Consider the following 17,687-nt stretch of genomic DNA (forward strand, 5'->3'; position numbering starts at 1 on the left):
TGTTAGTTACTATTTTCAGGGAGTTACGGTGCTCACATACTCAGCGCAAGGCTTGCTGCGCCTGCCTATGTGTGAGGAGGTGAAAATGGAGTAAAATGTCTCCATTTTCGCCGCATAAGTCCTTGCGCTGAATATGTGATACCGATTTGCGACGCGGTTCTATGTTAGAATTATTTAGTGCCGGCGATGTCAGGGAGCAACAGAATAGGGGTTAATATCTTTATTATAGTGTGGGCGATGTTGGGGTGCAGGGGAATAAGGGTTAATAACGTTATTATAGTGGCAGCGATGTCAGGCAGCGGCGGAATAGGGGTTAATAACTTAGTGGTGGCGATGTCGGGAGCGGCAGATTAGGGGTTAATAAGTTTAATTTAGTGTTTGCGATGCGGGAGGGCCTCGGTTTAGGGGTTAATATGTAGTTTATGGGTGTTAGTGTACTTTGTAACAGTTTAGTTATGAGTTTTGTGTAACAGTTTTGTCGCGTAAAACTCATAAGTACTGGTCTCAGATTGCGAAACGGATCGCGTCGGTATAGGCTGTAACGCAAGCTTCTTAGCCTTACCGCAAAACTTGTAATGGCAGCGCTATGGAAATCCAACGCAAAAACATAATTTTTTTTAATTGCGAGACTGACGTTGTTTTACAGGCTAAAATGCTTGCGGTACAGCTATAAAAACAAGACTCGTAATGGCTGCAGTCCGGTTTTAACGCTGAAATGGCCATTTTTTCAGCATTAAAACATGAACGCAAAACTCGTAATCTAGGTGAATGTTTTTTTGCACTATGTTCTAAAATTTGCACTGGTTGAAGCTCACTTGTTAAGCTTCTTAGATAATGTACAGCTATACAGAAATACTATGCTGCATTTATTGTATTTTCATTGTGTCTATTTATATGACCTGAAGAATGTTCTACACCTAGAACACACACCCGGAAGCGGGTACTACTTGACTCGTATCAGTATCCCTAAAAAACAAAAAAACTGGGGTACCACCCACCTCCTTACTATCGCCTCAATAAGCTGAGGGATACCCCTACAACATTAATGAACTTCTGCATACTCTGTAAAGTGGATGGACTTGTCTTGTAATATTCTCTACTTTCTTTTGTATCATGGTACCTCAATAAAAAGTTATTTGAAAAAAAAAAATCTTAAGTGTTTAATGAGGTAACCAATGTCAGTTTCATTGACTTTCTAGTGTTTATTCTGTTCTGTCCTCAGGTAAAAGTGGGTAAACCATTGCCCCCTGCTCCGTCACAGCCTGAACCTTCAGGACCTAGAAAAGTGGTAGCCGTATATGATTTCAGCCCTATAAATGCTGCGGACCTGCCTCTGCATAAGGGTGAGGAGTATCTGCTGTTGGAAGAGGGAAGTGGCCAGCCCTGGGTGAGAGCTAGAGATAAGAATGGGTAAGGAACATTGTGCTACACACTGATTTAATCATAAGAGTGGAGCTTTAGGGGTGAAATTTTGACTCTAAGGGGCATATTATTTATCAAGCTCCTAATGGACCTTGATGCCCCGTGTTTCTGTATGCTGTCGGCATTTATCGATGTGTGGTGGACATGATCCGCAATATTGGATCATGTCCGCTCGCACATTAATAAATAGGCTCCTAAGTCTGATGAATTCTTGAGAAAAGAGCAACCCCAGGGATAAAATTTTAATGTTAGAAAATGTATGTCCAAATATGTTGTTATATTTTTGCAGTTATAATGCTCACTATGGGCTAGATTACGAGTGGAGCGGTAAGAAGTAAGCTTTTCGCACGCGTCGTGTAGTGCGCGTATTACAAGTAAAACGTTTTTGCACAAGCGCTAACCCGAAGCGCTTCCCCCAAAGAGGACAATGGAGAAAGAAAAGTGGGAAAACAAACTAACACCTAACTTGTGTGCAAACCCAATTGCATTTTTTCATGTGTTCTAAACCAACATAAAAATATTAATATTTCACATTCCAATGTTCTTCACATAGAAGAATATGTTAGAATATGTTAGATGTATTCATACATATTTCTATATATAATGTGTTTTTGTTATGATAGATTATATATAGGTATAGATAGACTTTGATCTGATGAAAGAGGAGATCAGTCTCTAAAACGTCATCTAAGTAAGCTGACATTGTTTTGAGTGAAAATTCTGAGAGTGCATCTTTTATTCCGGATATATATATATATATATATATATATATATATATATATATATATATATATATATATATATATATATATAGGTAAATTGAAAAGGAGGTCCAGAGGCGGTGTCCAGGATTTGTTAAAAGCCAAACTTTATTTGAAAAAAGTTTAAAAGCAAGTGATATCCAAAAAAGTGCAATGTTAGTCGGTGTGCCCCAGTCTAACACGTTTCAGCCATTCAGGCCGTACTCATAGACTGCTAGGGTACACCGTACCTACAGACAATATATACAGGTGCATAATATACAATTAATTACATCAGCCAATTAAAAACAGGGATTGCTAACAGGCACTTGGAAAGTTTTTAACTCTATCATGACATTCATGGAAATTGTTTTGTGTAAACAGTAGTGGCAGATTATAATGTTTTAAATTGTTTTAAAATGGCCACTGATAACCACTTGTTTCTGTAATATATATTACTAAATTACTAAATTAAGTAACCCTTGTATGTCTGACTATATAATATTTACTTAAAATAAGTACTATCATGAACTTAAAAATAAATATTAATGCAAAAAACTGCTTATGGTCAACCAAGCATTCACAATTGATATCGTAATTATAACAATGCATTATTAATATAGGCATTTTTGTGTATGACATGATTAGTGCTAGTATATTAAACAGTGTTTTATTATTTACCCACATAACATTTGTCTTTAGCTTGTCGATAGTAAAGTGATCAAACTAAGTAATGATCTTTTAAATAGGTCCTGTAGTTGTTGTCACAAGAAGACAAACTAATATTTAATAGCTCTTAAGGGAGTCACCCTTCTTAATAAGTACTTTTATTGCCAATAATAAACCAGATCAAACCTGGAATTGAAGCCTAGAGGTATTTTTGTTTTCAAACACCAAATCCAATACACCTCTCTCTTACTTAAGATTTTGTCTAAATCTCCTCCTCTAGGTGACAATGATACTTTTTCTACAATTGTCCACTTAAGAGTATCAGTGTTCCTGGTATGTTTTTCAATAAAGTGTTTGGTTATGGGTAGCAATTTATCTTCTCGTTTTTTGCTTGATTCAGTGTCTACTGTAATATTGGAAATATGTTCTCTTATGCGTGATATAGTTTCTCTTAAAGTTTTTCCTATGTATTGTAGATTACATTGTGTGCATTCTAAAAGATATACCACTCCCTTAGTCCTACAGTTTACACAAGTGTTGATATCATAGTTGTTACCTGTGGCCGAAGATGTTAAAGTTTTGCCTATTTTAGCATGTGAACAAGCTATGCAGTCCTTAAAGCTGCACTTATGTAGCCCCTTTACTTCTAACCAGGTGGATTGTTTGATTGTTTTATTAGGTACGATAAACAAATTTTACTTGTTTCTGTAAGTTGATATCAAAGCAATCTTCTGCAGTGAGCATTGGTAATTGTTTCTTAATGATGTCACATACTTTATAAAATTGATTTGAATATTGTGTTATAAATTGTATGTTGAAATCTCCCTTTTGTGTGAATTCTCTTTTTGTTTTTATAGTTGTCTTAGCCTGTAATAGTGTTTCTCTATTTCTGATACAGATAGTTTAGCATTTTTGATAATTGTGTTGTTATAACCTCTCTCCCTGAGATCTTTGTCTAATTTTGTGGCTTCCTCTTCATAGATCTTATTATCAGTGCAGTTCCTCTTAAACCTTAAGTATTGACCCTTCGCTATGGCCTTAAATGTATGTAATGGATGGTTACTTTTAGCATGCAACAGTGAATTTTTAGAGATCTTCTTTTTGTATATTCTTGTTTCTGTCCTCGATTCTAATACATTACCTATTAAGGTGAGATCTAAATAATTTATTTTACTGTCATGTACCTCATTCGTGAATTTAATCACTGTATCAGAGGTTTTTACATAATGTAAGAAATGTTCCAAATCTGTCATATCTCCCTCCCACACAATGAGTAAGTCATCGATGTACCTCTTATATAAAGAGATATTATGTTTGAAGGGGTTTCCATCTCCATAGATGCGGCACAGCTCCCACCAACCCATAAAAAGGTTGGCATAGGAGGGGGCAAACTTAGCCCCCATAGCTGTGCCACATCTCTGGAGATAGAAACCCCCCTCATAACAAAAATAATTATGAGTCAACAAAAATTCAATGATCTTGATCACATATTCCTGGAAATTTTGACTGAGGTTGCTCCTGTGTGAGAGGAAGAATTTGACTGCCTGAAGGCCTTTTTCATGAGGTATGCAACTGTAGAGCGAAACAACATCTAGTGTGACCCACTTATGTGAATTCGTCCATTTTTGTTCATTCAATACTTGTATCAGTTGTTTTGAATCCCTGAGATAACTCGCTAGTTCCAAGACCAGGGGTTGTAAGATAGAGTCCACCCATTCTGATATTGGCTCTAACAAAGAGCCAACACCAGAAACAATTGGTCGCCCTGTAACATTTTCTAAGCTTTTATGTACTTTTGGAAATATGTGAAAAATGGGAGTTTGTGGGTGAGTCACCATGAGAAAATCATAAGTTTGTCTATCTATGAATCCATGGAACAGGCCCTCATCTAAGAGGTGTGACAATATATGTAGCGGATTATCTGATAGTCTGATGTATGTATTGGTATCCGTAATTTGTCTCAAAATTTCTCTATCGTAATCTGTGCGAATCAAGACGACTACACTGCCTCCCTTATCTGATTTATGTATAATTATTTTGTTGTTACCTTCTAGTTCCTTTAAGGCCGTGTTTTCGCCAACCGTAAGGTTGTGTTTCTGTTGGTATAGATTATCAGTGACTTCGGCGTGTAAGATTTCTAAATCTTTCACTATCCTTTCTTGAAAAAGTTCAAGTATCCCTCCTCTGGAATTAATGGGATAAAAACTAGAGTCTGGTCTATATCCTTTGTGTGTTGTTTTTATTATCGTTTGTGAATCAGGGATTTCTTGACTTTGCAATGTTAGCAGGTTTTCCCTGGCGCATGCATCCTGAAAATTAATATTGGTGACATTGGTTGGTGTTCTTATAAAGGTGGTACTAGTGTCGATATCCCCACTACTATTACAGTAATGTTTACGTAATGTCAAATTTCTGACCATCTGGTTAACATCTATGATTGTATTGAACAAATTGAATGCTGTACTAGGTACAAAATTTAAACCATAGTTGAGAACTTTTGTTTGATCTTTAGTAAGTTTGATGTCTGAAAGGTTAATGACTATATCGTTCTCTGCATGTTCTAATCTTTCTTGGTTCTCAAGGCATATCTTTTCTCTTGTGGGTTTGTCTGAGTTTTTATTTTCCCTCTTCCTCCTTGTGGGTGTGATGACCCTGGGGGGGGGGGGGTTTAATATCGTGGTTGGTACTAAAAAACCTGCCTCAAATTTGCTTCTTGCTCCTTCTTGTGTTTGATCGCTATGTGCACTGACATTTAGAGCATATTTATTATGTGTTTTCTTCTTAACTGAGGTTGAGTCTACGGATACACTTTTAGTCTCTTGACTCAAAGTTGATACAGTTGATAAAGCTGCTGTATCCGATTCATTATCACCACTGTTGTCATCCGTGGACTCGGCCTCTGTGTCTGAAAAGGTCACAGTTTTTTTGTTATTGGTACCAGTGTTCTGACTTTTAGTATTTTTCCCTTTTCTTTTAAAGAATCTCCTATTGTTATTTCTGTGAAAATTGAACCTCTCTTTTCTCTGCCAAATGTGTATATTATTTGTTTGGTAATCTGTCCAATCTCTGAGAAATTTATTATGTTTAGCTTGTACTATTTCTCCCGTAGATTTCTCTATTATATCAGATAATATTTTGTCACATGATGGATATTCAGGTATGCTTTGAAATTTGCAGAGATTTTTTTGTAAAGCAGTGATTTTGTCACTGATGTCTATCAACAATCTATCTTTAAAAGAAATTATCTTAAACATCAGTCTAAAAGAACATTCATCTAAAATTACATTCCACTCCTCTTTGAATGTAGGGTCCTCTACCTCAAATGTGGGAAATGTATTAATACGTAAACCCCTTGGTATCATTTTTAGATTTACGTATTTTTCTAATGTCCACTTATCATATTTTAGTTTTTCTGCCTTTATCATCAATACCTCTATTCTAGAAAATAATTCAGGTAAATCTAAGTCAGAATCGTCTATTGAGAAAATTGTATCAAAATATCTATTACATATGTCATTAGGATTTCTCAATGAATAAAACATTGTTTGCTGCGTATCTATTGTTACAATTTCTGTTGACAAATTTTCAGCATCCATATTGTATATGATTCCACAATCTTTTACCTAAGATTAACTAAACCAGCAAGGATCTATTCTACAGTGTACATATATCACTTCTTAAGGCTAATTTTGAGTGTTGATATACAACATTTAATTGTGATGTGAAACTGTTACAAAAATGTAAACAGTGGTGAACATATGTACATTGGAGAATGATGTTAATAGCTAGTAAATACGTAAAGTTTTTTTTGAATGAATATCTTGTATATCAACTAAGATATGATATACTATGAGGCATATGTTTGGGAAGCACAAATATAAGATTACACAATAATCTGTATAACGGGCTATATGAGAATATAGATTTAGTTGAAAAAATATATATATAAATATAAATATCTTTAGAGTCACGCAATAGTCTGTATAATAGACTATATGAGGGTATAGGTTTAGTTGAATAGAGTATAAAAATATGTTTGGATATCTTTACAATCACTATTTAAATTACGTATGCTCCACCAACACAAGCCTATACTAAATTATCAGTAGATTTTAACTGTAAATAGAAAAATCTTGGTGACAACAAGAGCTATGTATGTGGACTATAACAACACACATATATGCAATTGTATTAAAGTCAAAATGTTAAAGGTAGACTCCTGCTAATTTGTAGATAAGTAAAACAATGGTTCAGACAAGGGTTATGCAAAAAATAGAAAATAGCGTTAGATAATGCTTCTTTGGAGATAAGGACTAATGTGATATATATATATATATATGCAGTGTATATATATATATATATATATATATATATATATATATATATGTGTGTGTGAATATCACTTTAAAAAATACGTATTCTGCTATGTGAAGAACATTGGAATGTGAAATATTTACAGTAAATACACAGTATAACACAATTAAATATGAATATTGCATAAATAGGATTTTACATGTTTTAATCTACTTGACTGCAAAGGACTTCAATGCACTTATATTTATATATGTCTGTATACAGTATGTGTACATATGTATTTATGTGTTTATATGTAGATAAGGCTGTAAATACATATATACACATATAAATATATAAATACATATGTACACACATACAAACAAACACACACACACATATATATATATATATATATATATATATATATACAGTATATATATATATATATATATATATATATATATATATATACACATATTTAGACATGTATGTATATGAATCTCTTCTTTAAAAAACCTTTGCATGTCTTTTCATATCTTTGAGCCCTTATAACTTTTTTGTGCAATGTTTTTTTTTTAAATAATTTTTATAAAAATAGTGTAATTATGAATGTAACTGTACTTTTCAATGCATTTTTATGTGTTTTGTGACACTTCTTTGTCTTGTATAACAGTTAACTAGAACTCTGAGGTTGTGGTAATCATTCTAGCGTAAATCGCATTTACTTTCAACTTGTAATCCGAGCACTCCTTCCAATGTGCGAAACAGCCTCAATAAACTAGATATTGCTCATGCCAAACAGTGTGCCACTTCGTAATCTGGCCCTATGTGGGTTGTATGTGCTTTATTTTACAGACAGGAGGGATATATACCTGGTAACTACGTCACAGAAGCACAGGATCCAATGGAGATATATGAGTGAGTATCTGATTTGTCTACTAGAAAATCATCATTCATTTATTACAGCCCAATGCTAGAGGTTGGTTGAACACTTCTACTGATAAATGCCTTATGTGACCTTTAAAGGGGTCTGTAAACACCTTGTAATTATAAGATGTTTCTGGAGTTGTCCAATAAATTAACATGATATATAAGTATGAATTTATTTTAGAATGCAATTACAATCTACCGTCTGATTTGTTTTTTACTCAAAAGGTCACTTCATTTTTTATCACAATAGCGGGTTTTCAGCTATTTCTTGAAGCCTTGGGCTTGTTTTCAGCTCGCAGACCTTTTGACAGGTTTTTGAGACCAATGTACACTTATCAAATTCGACACCTAAACCCCCGAAATGACCTTTTTGACATTGCAAGTATTCCAAGACCAATTTGAATAATTCTATTATGTTGCACATCTGAAATATCCACAGACAGCATTTTTAGGTGAATTTGCTTACATAATCTTGATTAATTAAAGCTCTATTAATCGCTATTGTATAGTCCGTCTGCAGTGGCCAGGGCACACATTTACAAATAAATTGAGAACATAATATCATGAAAAGAGGAAAAGAGATAATAATGTCTCTAACCAACTTACACAGTCACCAAGTGTCCCAGATCCTTTGTGTTACTCCCAAATTAAAAGATGTTTACCTAAGTACTTCCCCTTCCTGATTCTCATGCATTAAAAAGACTAGCTGGGATAGTGCTTTATTCTAAGCAGGTTTTCTGGTTCAAGTGATTCATGACCACCAACGATTCTGGCTCCACCACTAGACAGTTATCAGATCTCCCACCTGATCAACAGCCCTCAGTCGCACTTTCCTTATTTTGCGTATTTGGAGTTATGAGCACGTGCAAACAAATGCATAAAGATAACTACATTTCCTAAAACATAAATGTACACACATACATCAGAATACATAAATATACATTCAAATAAAGATCCATTCACATATTAGTGCATTGAGGGATATTCAGGAATGCATGTTGAACAACAATATCATTAGTAGGAGTCATCATGGTATAAAGAAGGACAGATCATGTAAACTAACCTAATTGCAATCTATGAGGAAGTAAGTAAAATATAGGTGAGGGTGTTGCTGTGCCTGTGATATAGTTAGATTTTGAAGATTATTGAATCAATTTAGAGGTCAGTTTAGAGGACAATATTTGCAATTGGATTGTAGTGCAGAGAGTTGTTAATGGTAAATTCTCTATTTTGGCAAAAGTGGTAAGCGGAGTGCATCAGGATCCTGTCCTGGTGGCTGAACTCACTGAATGTCATAAGAAAAAGGACAGAACCTGGAAGTTCCAGAGAGATGAGAGATGTCTCCCATAAAGCAGTCCACACAGATGAGATGATCTAAAATTATCCTCCAGCACTGCGAGATATGTCAGAAGATCATAAACGGGCACATACTCTAAGGGGTATTCTCTGCACTTTTGTAGCTGGAGAGACAAGTCCAGTGCAATGTACCACTGCATGATATGAGAGTTTTGTTACACTTACACTTTGTGCTTTGTATTTCATATAACTTTACACTTCAAATAGGATTCTTTCAGTATTATTGCATTTAAACTCTGCACTTTCTCTTTTGTATGTGAATGCATTTAGAATGAGATATATCAGTGATTTTACAAATTAGGATTATGTTTTTAAAGTTTATGTGTTACTTTAGCAAATTAGGATCATATTTTATATATTAATGTGTATTTTTTACAAATTACATTGCAGTTTTTATTTGCTCTATTTTAAAATAAAACTGACAGCTTCAGAAAGTGGGATCAACAGGGGAGTTCCCAGGGTTTGTCTGAAGCTCGCTCACAATTCTCAGGAAATGCTGTAAGCATTTTACACAAGCTGGTGTCACTGAATTATCTCACCAGCTGTATGCAGGTGACTTATTTAACTGTCAGAAGTTAATCTGACAGAAGTAATTTATACTAAATTAGAGACAAAAGGAAGTTAAATTTGCTCAAAATTTACATTACACTTATTTAACAATGTTTATAAAAAATTGACTAATGACCCCACAAAATTAATCAAGAAAGAAATCTTTGGATGCGTGGAAAGAGCTGTAAAAAATTGCATTATAGATTCAGACACCAAAAAGTTTTTGTTGGTAGAGGATGCTATTATTCCTGTATTTTACACGCTCCCAAAGATTCATAAGAATAGATCTACACCACCGGGGAGACCAATTGTGGCCAGCACTAACTCTGTATTTTCAAATATTTCCATCTTTTTAGACAAATTATTACAACCATATGTAGTAAAATCTATGTCTTATATAAAAGATACTAGTGATTTCTTGGTGAAACTGGAAAATCTAGATATTTCTTCCAATAAATGTATATTGTATACTCTAGACGTAACTAGTTTATACACATCTATTACCCACTCTAGTGGATTAGGAGCTGTAAGGAAAACATTGTTCTCCACTAATGATTACCTGATTATTCAACAAGAATTTATCATAGAATTGTTGGAAATTGTTCTCTATTACAATTGTTTTTTATTCCAGGACACTTTCTAAATGCAGAGAGACAGGGAACTGCCATGGGATCCAATGTCGCCCCTACCTACGCCAATATATACATGAATCAATTTGAAGAAAAATTTATATTTGAAAATGAATTGGTCTTACTATGTGGCGCCACCTGGTGGCGTTACATAGATTACATTTTTGGCGTGTGGTGGGGTGACATTGGATCCCTAGAGAAATTTGTATCTACCCTTAATGCTGCTACATCCCACATTAAGTTCACATTGACACATAGTGAAATATCTGTCCCTTTTTTGGATACTCTAGTATATAAGGAAGGTAATGTTTTAAAAACAGATTTATATACTAAAGAGACAGATTGCAACAGTTTGTTGCACTTTACTAGCGCACATCCAGAGACCCTACTTAAGTCCCTTCCATATAGCCAGTTATTGAGAGTGAGACGCATTGTACAAGATGACTCTTTGATTAAAACCAGATTAAGTGAGATGGGTAATAAGTTTATTGTAAGGGGTTACCCTAAATCTAATATTCACAAAACTATTAAAAAAGTCCATGAAATTCCCAGAACAGAGGTATTGAGACCCAAAATAAATGAAGGGAGTAAACAAAAACAGAATAGAATGGCTTTTGTTTCTGAGTATAATGTGCTAAGTAAACGTATTTCAGGGATTGTGAGGAAACATTGGCGCTTATTGAGAGATTGTCATCCATCACATGAGGTTTTTAAAAGTTATCCCCTTCCAGTATATAGAAGGTCTTGCAATATTAATGATAGATTGGTGAGGGCTGATGTAGGCAGCAATAAAACAGATAATACAGGATATATTACATCCAAGAGGAATGGTTGCTTCCCTTGTCTATCATGCTCAAATTGCAATAGTATGATTAAAGGAGATATATTCACACATCCCCTTACAGGTCAGAAATTTAAAATCTGTGGATTTCACACATGCAATACTACTTATGTAATTTATTTAATCAAATGTCCATGTCGGATTATTTATTTGGGCAAGACGACCCAAAAAGTGAGAGACAGAATGATACAGCATAAATCAGCAATAAGACGTAAGGAAGCCCCAGTGGCTCACCACTTTGTTGAAGCTGGTCATTCTGTCTCTCAACTTAGATTTCAGATAATTGAACATGTTGCCCCTTTAAGAAGGGGAGGTAATAGAGAGCTACATCTTAAGAGGCGAGAAGCACATTGGATTTATAAATTAGATTCTATGTATCCAAAAGGAATGAATAGGGACATGGAATGGAATTTATTTGTATAGATATTCGCTGCCACAATGTTCTGTTTTTGTTTTAAATGTTTATATACTAGATACCACAAGGTGGAGATATAATATAAGTAAACTCTGCAAGAAGTATGAAGGAGTTAATGAAAAGGTCAAATTAATTAAACCACCTGTGATTGTGTATAAAGGTGAGCATTTTGGGTATTACCTGTTATGACATGAATAAGGGCAGATAGCCCGAAACGTCTTTTTCTGTTCCCTCTATGCTGGAATAAAGTTGAGTACCTGTATCTCAAGGTCACGGTGCTGCTGGTATTGTATTATTACTTATTTAACTGACAGAAGTTAAAGTGACAGAAGTAATATATACTAAACTAGAGGCAAAGGCATTTCAGTTTAGTTTGCATTTGCTGCAAACTGAGCCTTTATATCAATCACCGGTGTTCTCCTGTTAACTTCACTCTCCCCTGGTAATTTATGTATTCCAGAGAGCCTCCTTACTTTCTATGGAAGGCATCTCTCTTGGACCCCGATTCTAAAAAGATCCCTAGCCTGGTGAGATTCTATAAGAATTATCGCCAGCCCTTATATTTCCCTGGGGGAATTATATAAATACCCTGAAAACAGATTGTCTTGCTAAGGGGTGTATATTGCATTTTCATATGGGAAGGAGAGCATACATTACAAAAGTGCACAATAGAATTTGTAATTTTAAAATATCACAAAACAAATAATTGAACCATTCACACAAAAATACGTAGTTAAAAATTGTATTGTTAAGGTACATCAAAATTCATAACAAAACTATTCACCAAAAATCATTTTAAATTAAAAATTGTTTTAACTATGCACAGAGTATGCTGTATGTGCAAAAAAAAGCAAGAAATTCATACTTAAAAAGTATTAAATACAAAGCGTAATTATTTTTTTGTAAAATGGGCTGAACATGGGCGTTCCATGGGCTTATATGAAATTTTTTCTCAAATCCCAGTTTAATTCTATAAACATTTTCGCACTACAGTTCTCACTTTTTTTCTTGCAAGTTAAAAAGTGTAGAGCTTTCACCAAAATACTCAAAACACTGATTATTCTGAAAGAAAAACCTATGCCTACAAAAATTACAGTGAATTTAAGGTACAATGCACTGAAAATGCGTAATTTGATTTGTATTAAGAGTAATAAAACATACTGGACTCCCCCTGTGTACTTCGCCCTCCATTGCAAATGTTTACCTAGCAGAGAGCTCTCATTATTTCTATAGAAGACATCTCGCCACACACAGGGACAGCCTCTTTTTTAATAGAATTCCCAAGGGTCTGAACAAGGACTTTGACTGGAGTCTATTTTATTAAGATCTTATATCCCCCATAGTGCATATAAATAAGTCTGGGAGAATTAATTTAATGCAGAATTTTGGTAAAATGTTATTTAGCTATAATGAAAATAAAAACATAAAAGAATTTAAAAAAACTTTTTAAAAAATTGAATTTTCAAGTATTTGCCCTTTTTAATTTTTAATATTTACTCTGTACACTAGCCCCTAATGCTATGGTATTTCTCTAGTTGGTCAAATTTCTATGCTCCTCTTTTAATTGTATATATAGGTTTTATGTTGTTGTTTTTAATTCTTATATACAGATGTCACTTACCTATTCCATTTAGAAAACATAAGAAATAAATATTGATGCAATATGATTTGCATCCACAAGATGCTGCTGTTGTAACAGCTGTGTTTTCAGGTGCAGGTATAAAAGGCAGGAACCTGTATAGTTAACCCCTTAACGACCAAGGACGTACGCCACACGTCCTAAAAAAAAATACACTTAATGACCGAGGACGTGTGGCGTACGTCCTTGGTCTGGAAAGCAGCTGGAAGCGATCCTGCTCGCTTCCAGCTGCTTTCCGGTTATTGCAGTGATGCCTCGATATGGAGGCATCCTGCAATAACCCCCCTTGGCCATCCGATGCAGAGAGAGCCACTCTGTGGCCCTCTCTGCACCGGACATCGATGGCCGGTATCGTTGGTGGGTGGGAGCTTACGTGGGAGGCGGGTGGGCGGCCATCGATGTTCTGTATGGAGTGGAGGGGGGCGGGATCGGGGGAGGGACCCACGGGGGCGCGCACGGGAGCGCGCACGTGCACGGGGGTTGGAGGGCGGGCTCGTGCACGGGGCGGGAGCGGGTGGGAACCGCTACACTACAGAAAAACATAAAGTAAAAAGTAAACACAAAAAATAAAGTTTAAACTTTAAAAATATAATCTAAGGGATCTGGAAGGGGTGGGGGGTTGGTCTTGGTGGGGGGGAAAGCTACACTACAGAAAAGGGCTTTTTTTTAAATAAAAAGGCACATTTTTTGCAAAACTGGGTACTGGCAGACAGCTGCCAGTACCCAAGATGGCGCCCATTAAGGCAGAGGGGAAGGGTTAGAGAGCTGTTAGGTGGGGGATCAGTGAGGTTGGGGTCTAAGGGGGGATCATACACATCAGCATATGTAAATATGCTTTTTTTTTTTTTTAAATGGCCAAATACCTTTTATTTTAGTACTGGCCAGTACTTAAGATGGCGGGGACAATTGTGGGGTGGGGGAGGGAAGAGAGCTGTTTGGGAGGGATCAGGGGGTCTGATGTTTCAGGTGGGAGGCTGAGCTCTACACTAAAGATAAAATTAACCCTGCAAGCTCCCTACAAGCTACATAATTAACCCCTTCACTGCTAGCCATAATACACGTGTGATGCGCAGCGGCATTTAGAGGCCTTCTAATTACCAAAAAGCAATGCCAAAGCCATATATGTCTGCTATTTCTGAACAAAGGGGATCCCAGAGAAGCATTTACAACCATGTGTGCCATAATTGCACAAGCTGTTTGTAAATAATTTCAGTGAGAAACCTAAAATTGAGAAAAATTTAACTTTTTTTTTAATTTGATCGCATTTGGCGGTGAAATGGTGGCATAAAATATACCAAAATTGGCCTAGATCAATACTTGGGGTTGTCTACTACACTACACTAAAGCTAAAACTATCCCAAAAAGCTCCCTACATGCTCCCTAATTAACCCCTTCACTGCTGGGCATAATACACATGTGGTGCGCAGTGGCATTTAGCGGCCTTCTAATTACCAAAAAGCAACGCCAAAGTCATATATGTCTGCTATTTCTGAACAAAGGGGATCCCAGATAAGAATTTACAACAATTTATGCCATAATTGCACAAGCTGTTTGTAAATAATTTAAGTTAGAAACCAAACGTTTGTGAAAAAATTTGTGAAAAGTGAACGATTTTTTGTATTTGATTGCATTTGGCGGTGAAATGGTGGCATGAAATATACCAAAATGGGCCTAGATCAATACTTTGGGTTGTCTACTAAAAAAAAATATATACATGTCAATGGATATTCAGAGATTCCTGAAAGATATCAGTGTTCTAATGTAACTAGCGCTAATTTTGAAAAGAAAGGGGTTGGAAATAGCAAAGTGCTACTTGTATTTATGGCCCTATAGTTTACAAAAAAAGCAAAGAACATGTAAACATTGGGTATTTCTAAATTCAGGACAAAATTTAGAAACTATTTAGCATGGGTGTTTTTTTGTGGTTGTAGATGTGTAACAGATTTTGGGGGTCAAAGTTAGAAAAAGTGTGTTTTTTTCCATTTTTTCCTCATATTTTATAATTTTTTTATAGTAAATTATAAGATATGATGAAAATAATGGTATCTTTAGAAAGTCCATTTAATGGTGAGAAAAACGGTATATAATATGTGTGGGTACAGTAAATGAGTAAGAGGAAAATTACAGCTAAACACAAACACCTCAAAGATGTAAAAATAGCTTTGGTCCCAAACGGACAGAAAATGGAAAAGTGCTGTGGTCATTAAGGGGTTAAAGGGACACTGAACCTAAATTTTTTTTCTTTCGTGATTCAGATAGAGCATGAAATTTTAAGCAACTTCCTAATTTACTCCTATTATGAAATGTTTTTCATTCTCTTTGTATCTTTATTTGAAATGCAAGAATGTAAGTTTAGATGCCGGCCCATTTTTGGTGAACAACCTGGGTTGTTCTTGCTGATTGGTGGATAAATTCATCCACCAATAAAAAAGTGCTGTCCACAGTTCTGAACCCAAAAAAAACTTAGATGCCTTCTTTTTCAAATAAAGATAGCAAGAGAACGAAGAAAAATTGATAATAGGAGTAAATTAGAAAGTTGCTTAAAAGTTCATGCTCTATCTGAATCACAAAAGAAAAAAATTGGGTTCAGTGTCCCTTTAAAGTGTACATGACTAAGAGCCTATTGCAGGCTTGAAACGTTGTATATGTTGCTGGGACCCTATATGTGAAAGAATAAAGGTCTTTTATTGAATGTGGAGGCTGGAGTTCTTTTAATTTTTTGGATATTGAGGAGACTTGGCAAGCCTGTCACTCCGTGCCCCACTGGAAAAAGATAAAGGTGTGCTGTTTCCATTAACCTTGGATATCACTTTAAGTATGTGAGGACAGCCTGAGCTTTAGTCCGATATTAGATAGTATACAGTGAGAGCAAGAGGTGTTCGTCTTTTTTGAATTGAAGGAGAGAGCTATCCTGTTACTTAGCCATTTAAAATCAATGGATTGGTATCTATTAATTGGAAAAGTTAACAAACCTATATTAGTTGGTGACATCCATGATCAACATGGGGATTATAAACAAAAAGGGTCTATCAGAAAGACTTTGGATGGCGACAAGAAACTACTTCCATTGTATATATCTACCCAAAAATGACTATCTTGTTGGAGTCTATGAGACATATATCTTTTTTTTTTTTAAATATATCTTTATTGACCAATTCGGCATACAATTTCATTAACAGAAAATAAAAGAATAAGGAAAAACAAGAGCATCAGGAATCCTTATAGATACAACGCAATTGCTAATAGTGTCACAATATATTTTGTAGCCACGTATACATTAATTTTAACGATACAAGCTAAACCAAGCATTTATGATCATAAGCCTCATTACATTAGAAGTACAAAAAGTTTGAAACTGAACAAAAAGAAATGATTTTAATTATTAATTTCTAAACATGCATCTATAGAATCAATGATTGGTACTAAGACCTTGATTGCATATCGAATTGGAGATTTTCTAATAACTTAAAAATAAAAATAACATAAAAATTGACATAGGGTAGGAGGGAAAAAAAAAAAAGGGCACCCCTCTTCTCACACGTCTCTCGTCTCTCGTCCTCTCCCCCCCACTCCGCCCTATTTACGCAGGATAATCTTTATTTGCTATCGCCTGTTCCATGTAAATTGTACCCCTAAACGGAGCAATTTTCTGTCTCTGTATAGTTTCTGAAAAGCTGACAATTATAATTTTCCACTTAAAGAAAAAATTCTTAATTTGAACCTCGGAATTTACTGACGTGTCAATTTGTTCCAATATTATTTGGTTTTGGAGTTTATGCATGAATTCTTTCAAGCTTGGTTTTTTTTTAGATTTCCAATATTTCAAAATTAGAAGCCTTCCTGTAATAATTATAATAGTCAGTTGGCGGGTGTTTTTATACACTGCCTCTTCTTGATTAATAATGAAAAAGACATTCTTGTCTGTTATTTGAAATTTGCATTGGTTGATTTTGCTGACCCAATTACCTATTTTGTACCAAAACTTTTTAATTTTGTGACAATACCAAAAACAATGCTCTAGGTCTGCATTGGTATTCTTACATTTTTGGCAAGATGCCATAGATTTATCCCACTTAGCCTTCACTTGTGGAGTAATATACATTCTATTTATGAATTTGGTGTGCGTCTCCCTCCATGAGGAGGAAACTGTTGCTCTATCTATAAGATTGTAACTTTCCTGAATTCTTTCTGGTGATATCTG

At 35.1% G+C, this 17,687-nt stretch overlaps 1 protein-coding gene across 1 annotated transcript in view; it reads left to right on the forward strand.

The window, feature by feature from the left end:
• BTK (Bruton tyrosine kinase) overlaps positions 1–17,687 on the forward strand; it is a 303,295-nt gene that overhangs the window by 203,257 nt on the left and 82,351 nt on the right. The window contains exons 8-9 of the mRNA XM_053698951.1: positions 1,223–1,410; positions 7,983–8,045. Of these exons, the coding sequence (XP_053554926.1) occupies positions 1,223–1,410; positions 7,983–8,045 (251 nt within the window). The remainder of the gene's footprint in view (positions 1–1,222; positions 1,411–7,982; positions 8,046–17,687) is intronic.

Source organism: Bombina bombina, chromosome 1 (genome assembly GCF_027579735.1).
Source record: "Bombina bombina isolate aBomBom1 chromosome 1, aBomBom1.pri, whole genome shotgun sequence".
In the NCBI taxonomy this organism is placed as follows: domain Eukaryota; kingdom Metazoa; phylum Chordata; class Amphibia; order Anura; family Bombinatoridae; genus Bombina; species Bombina bombina.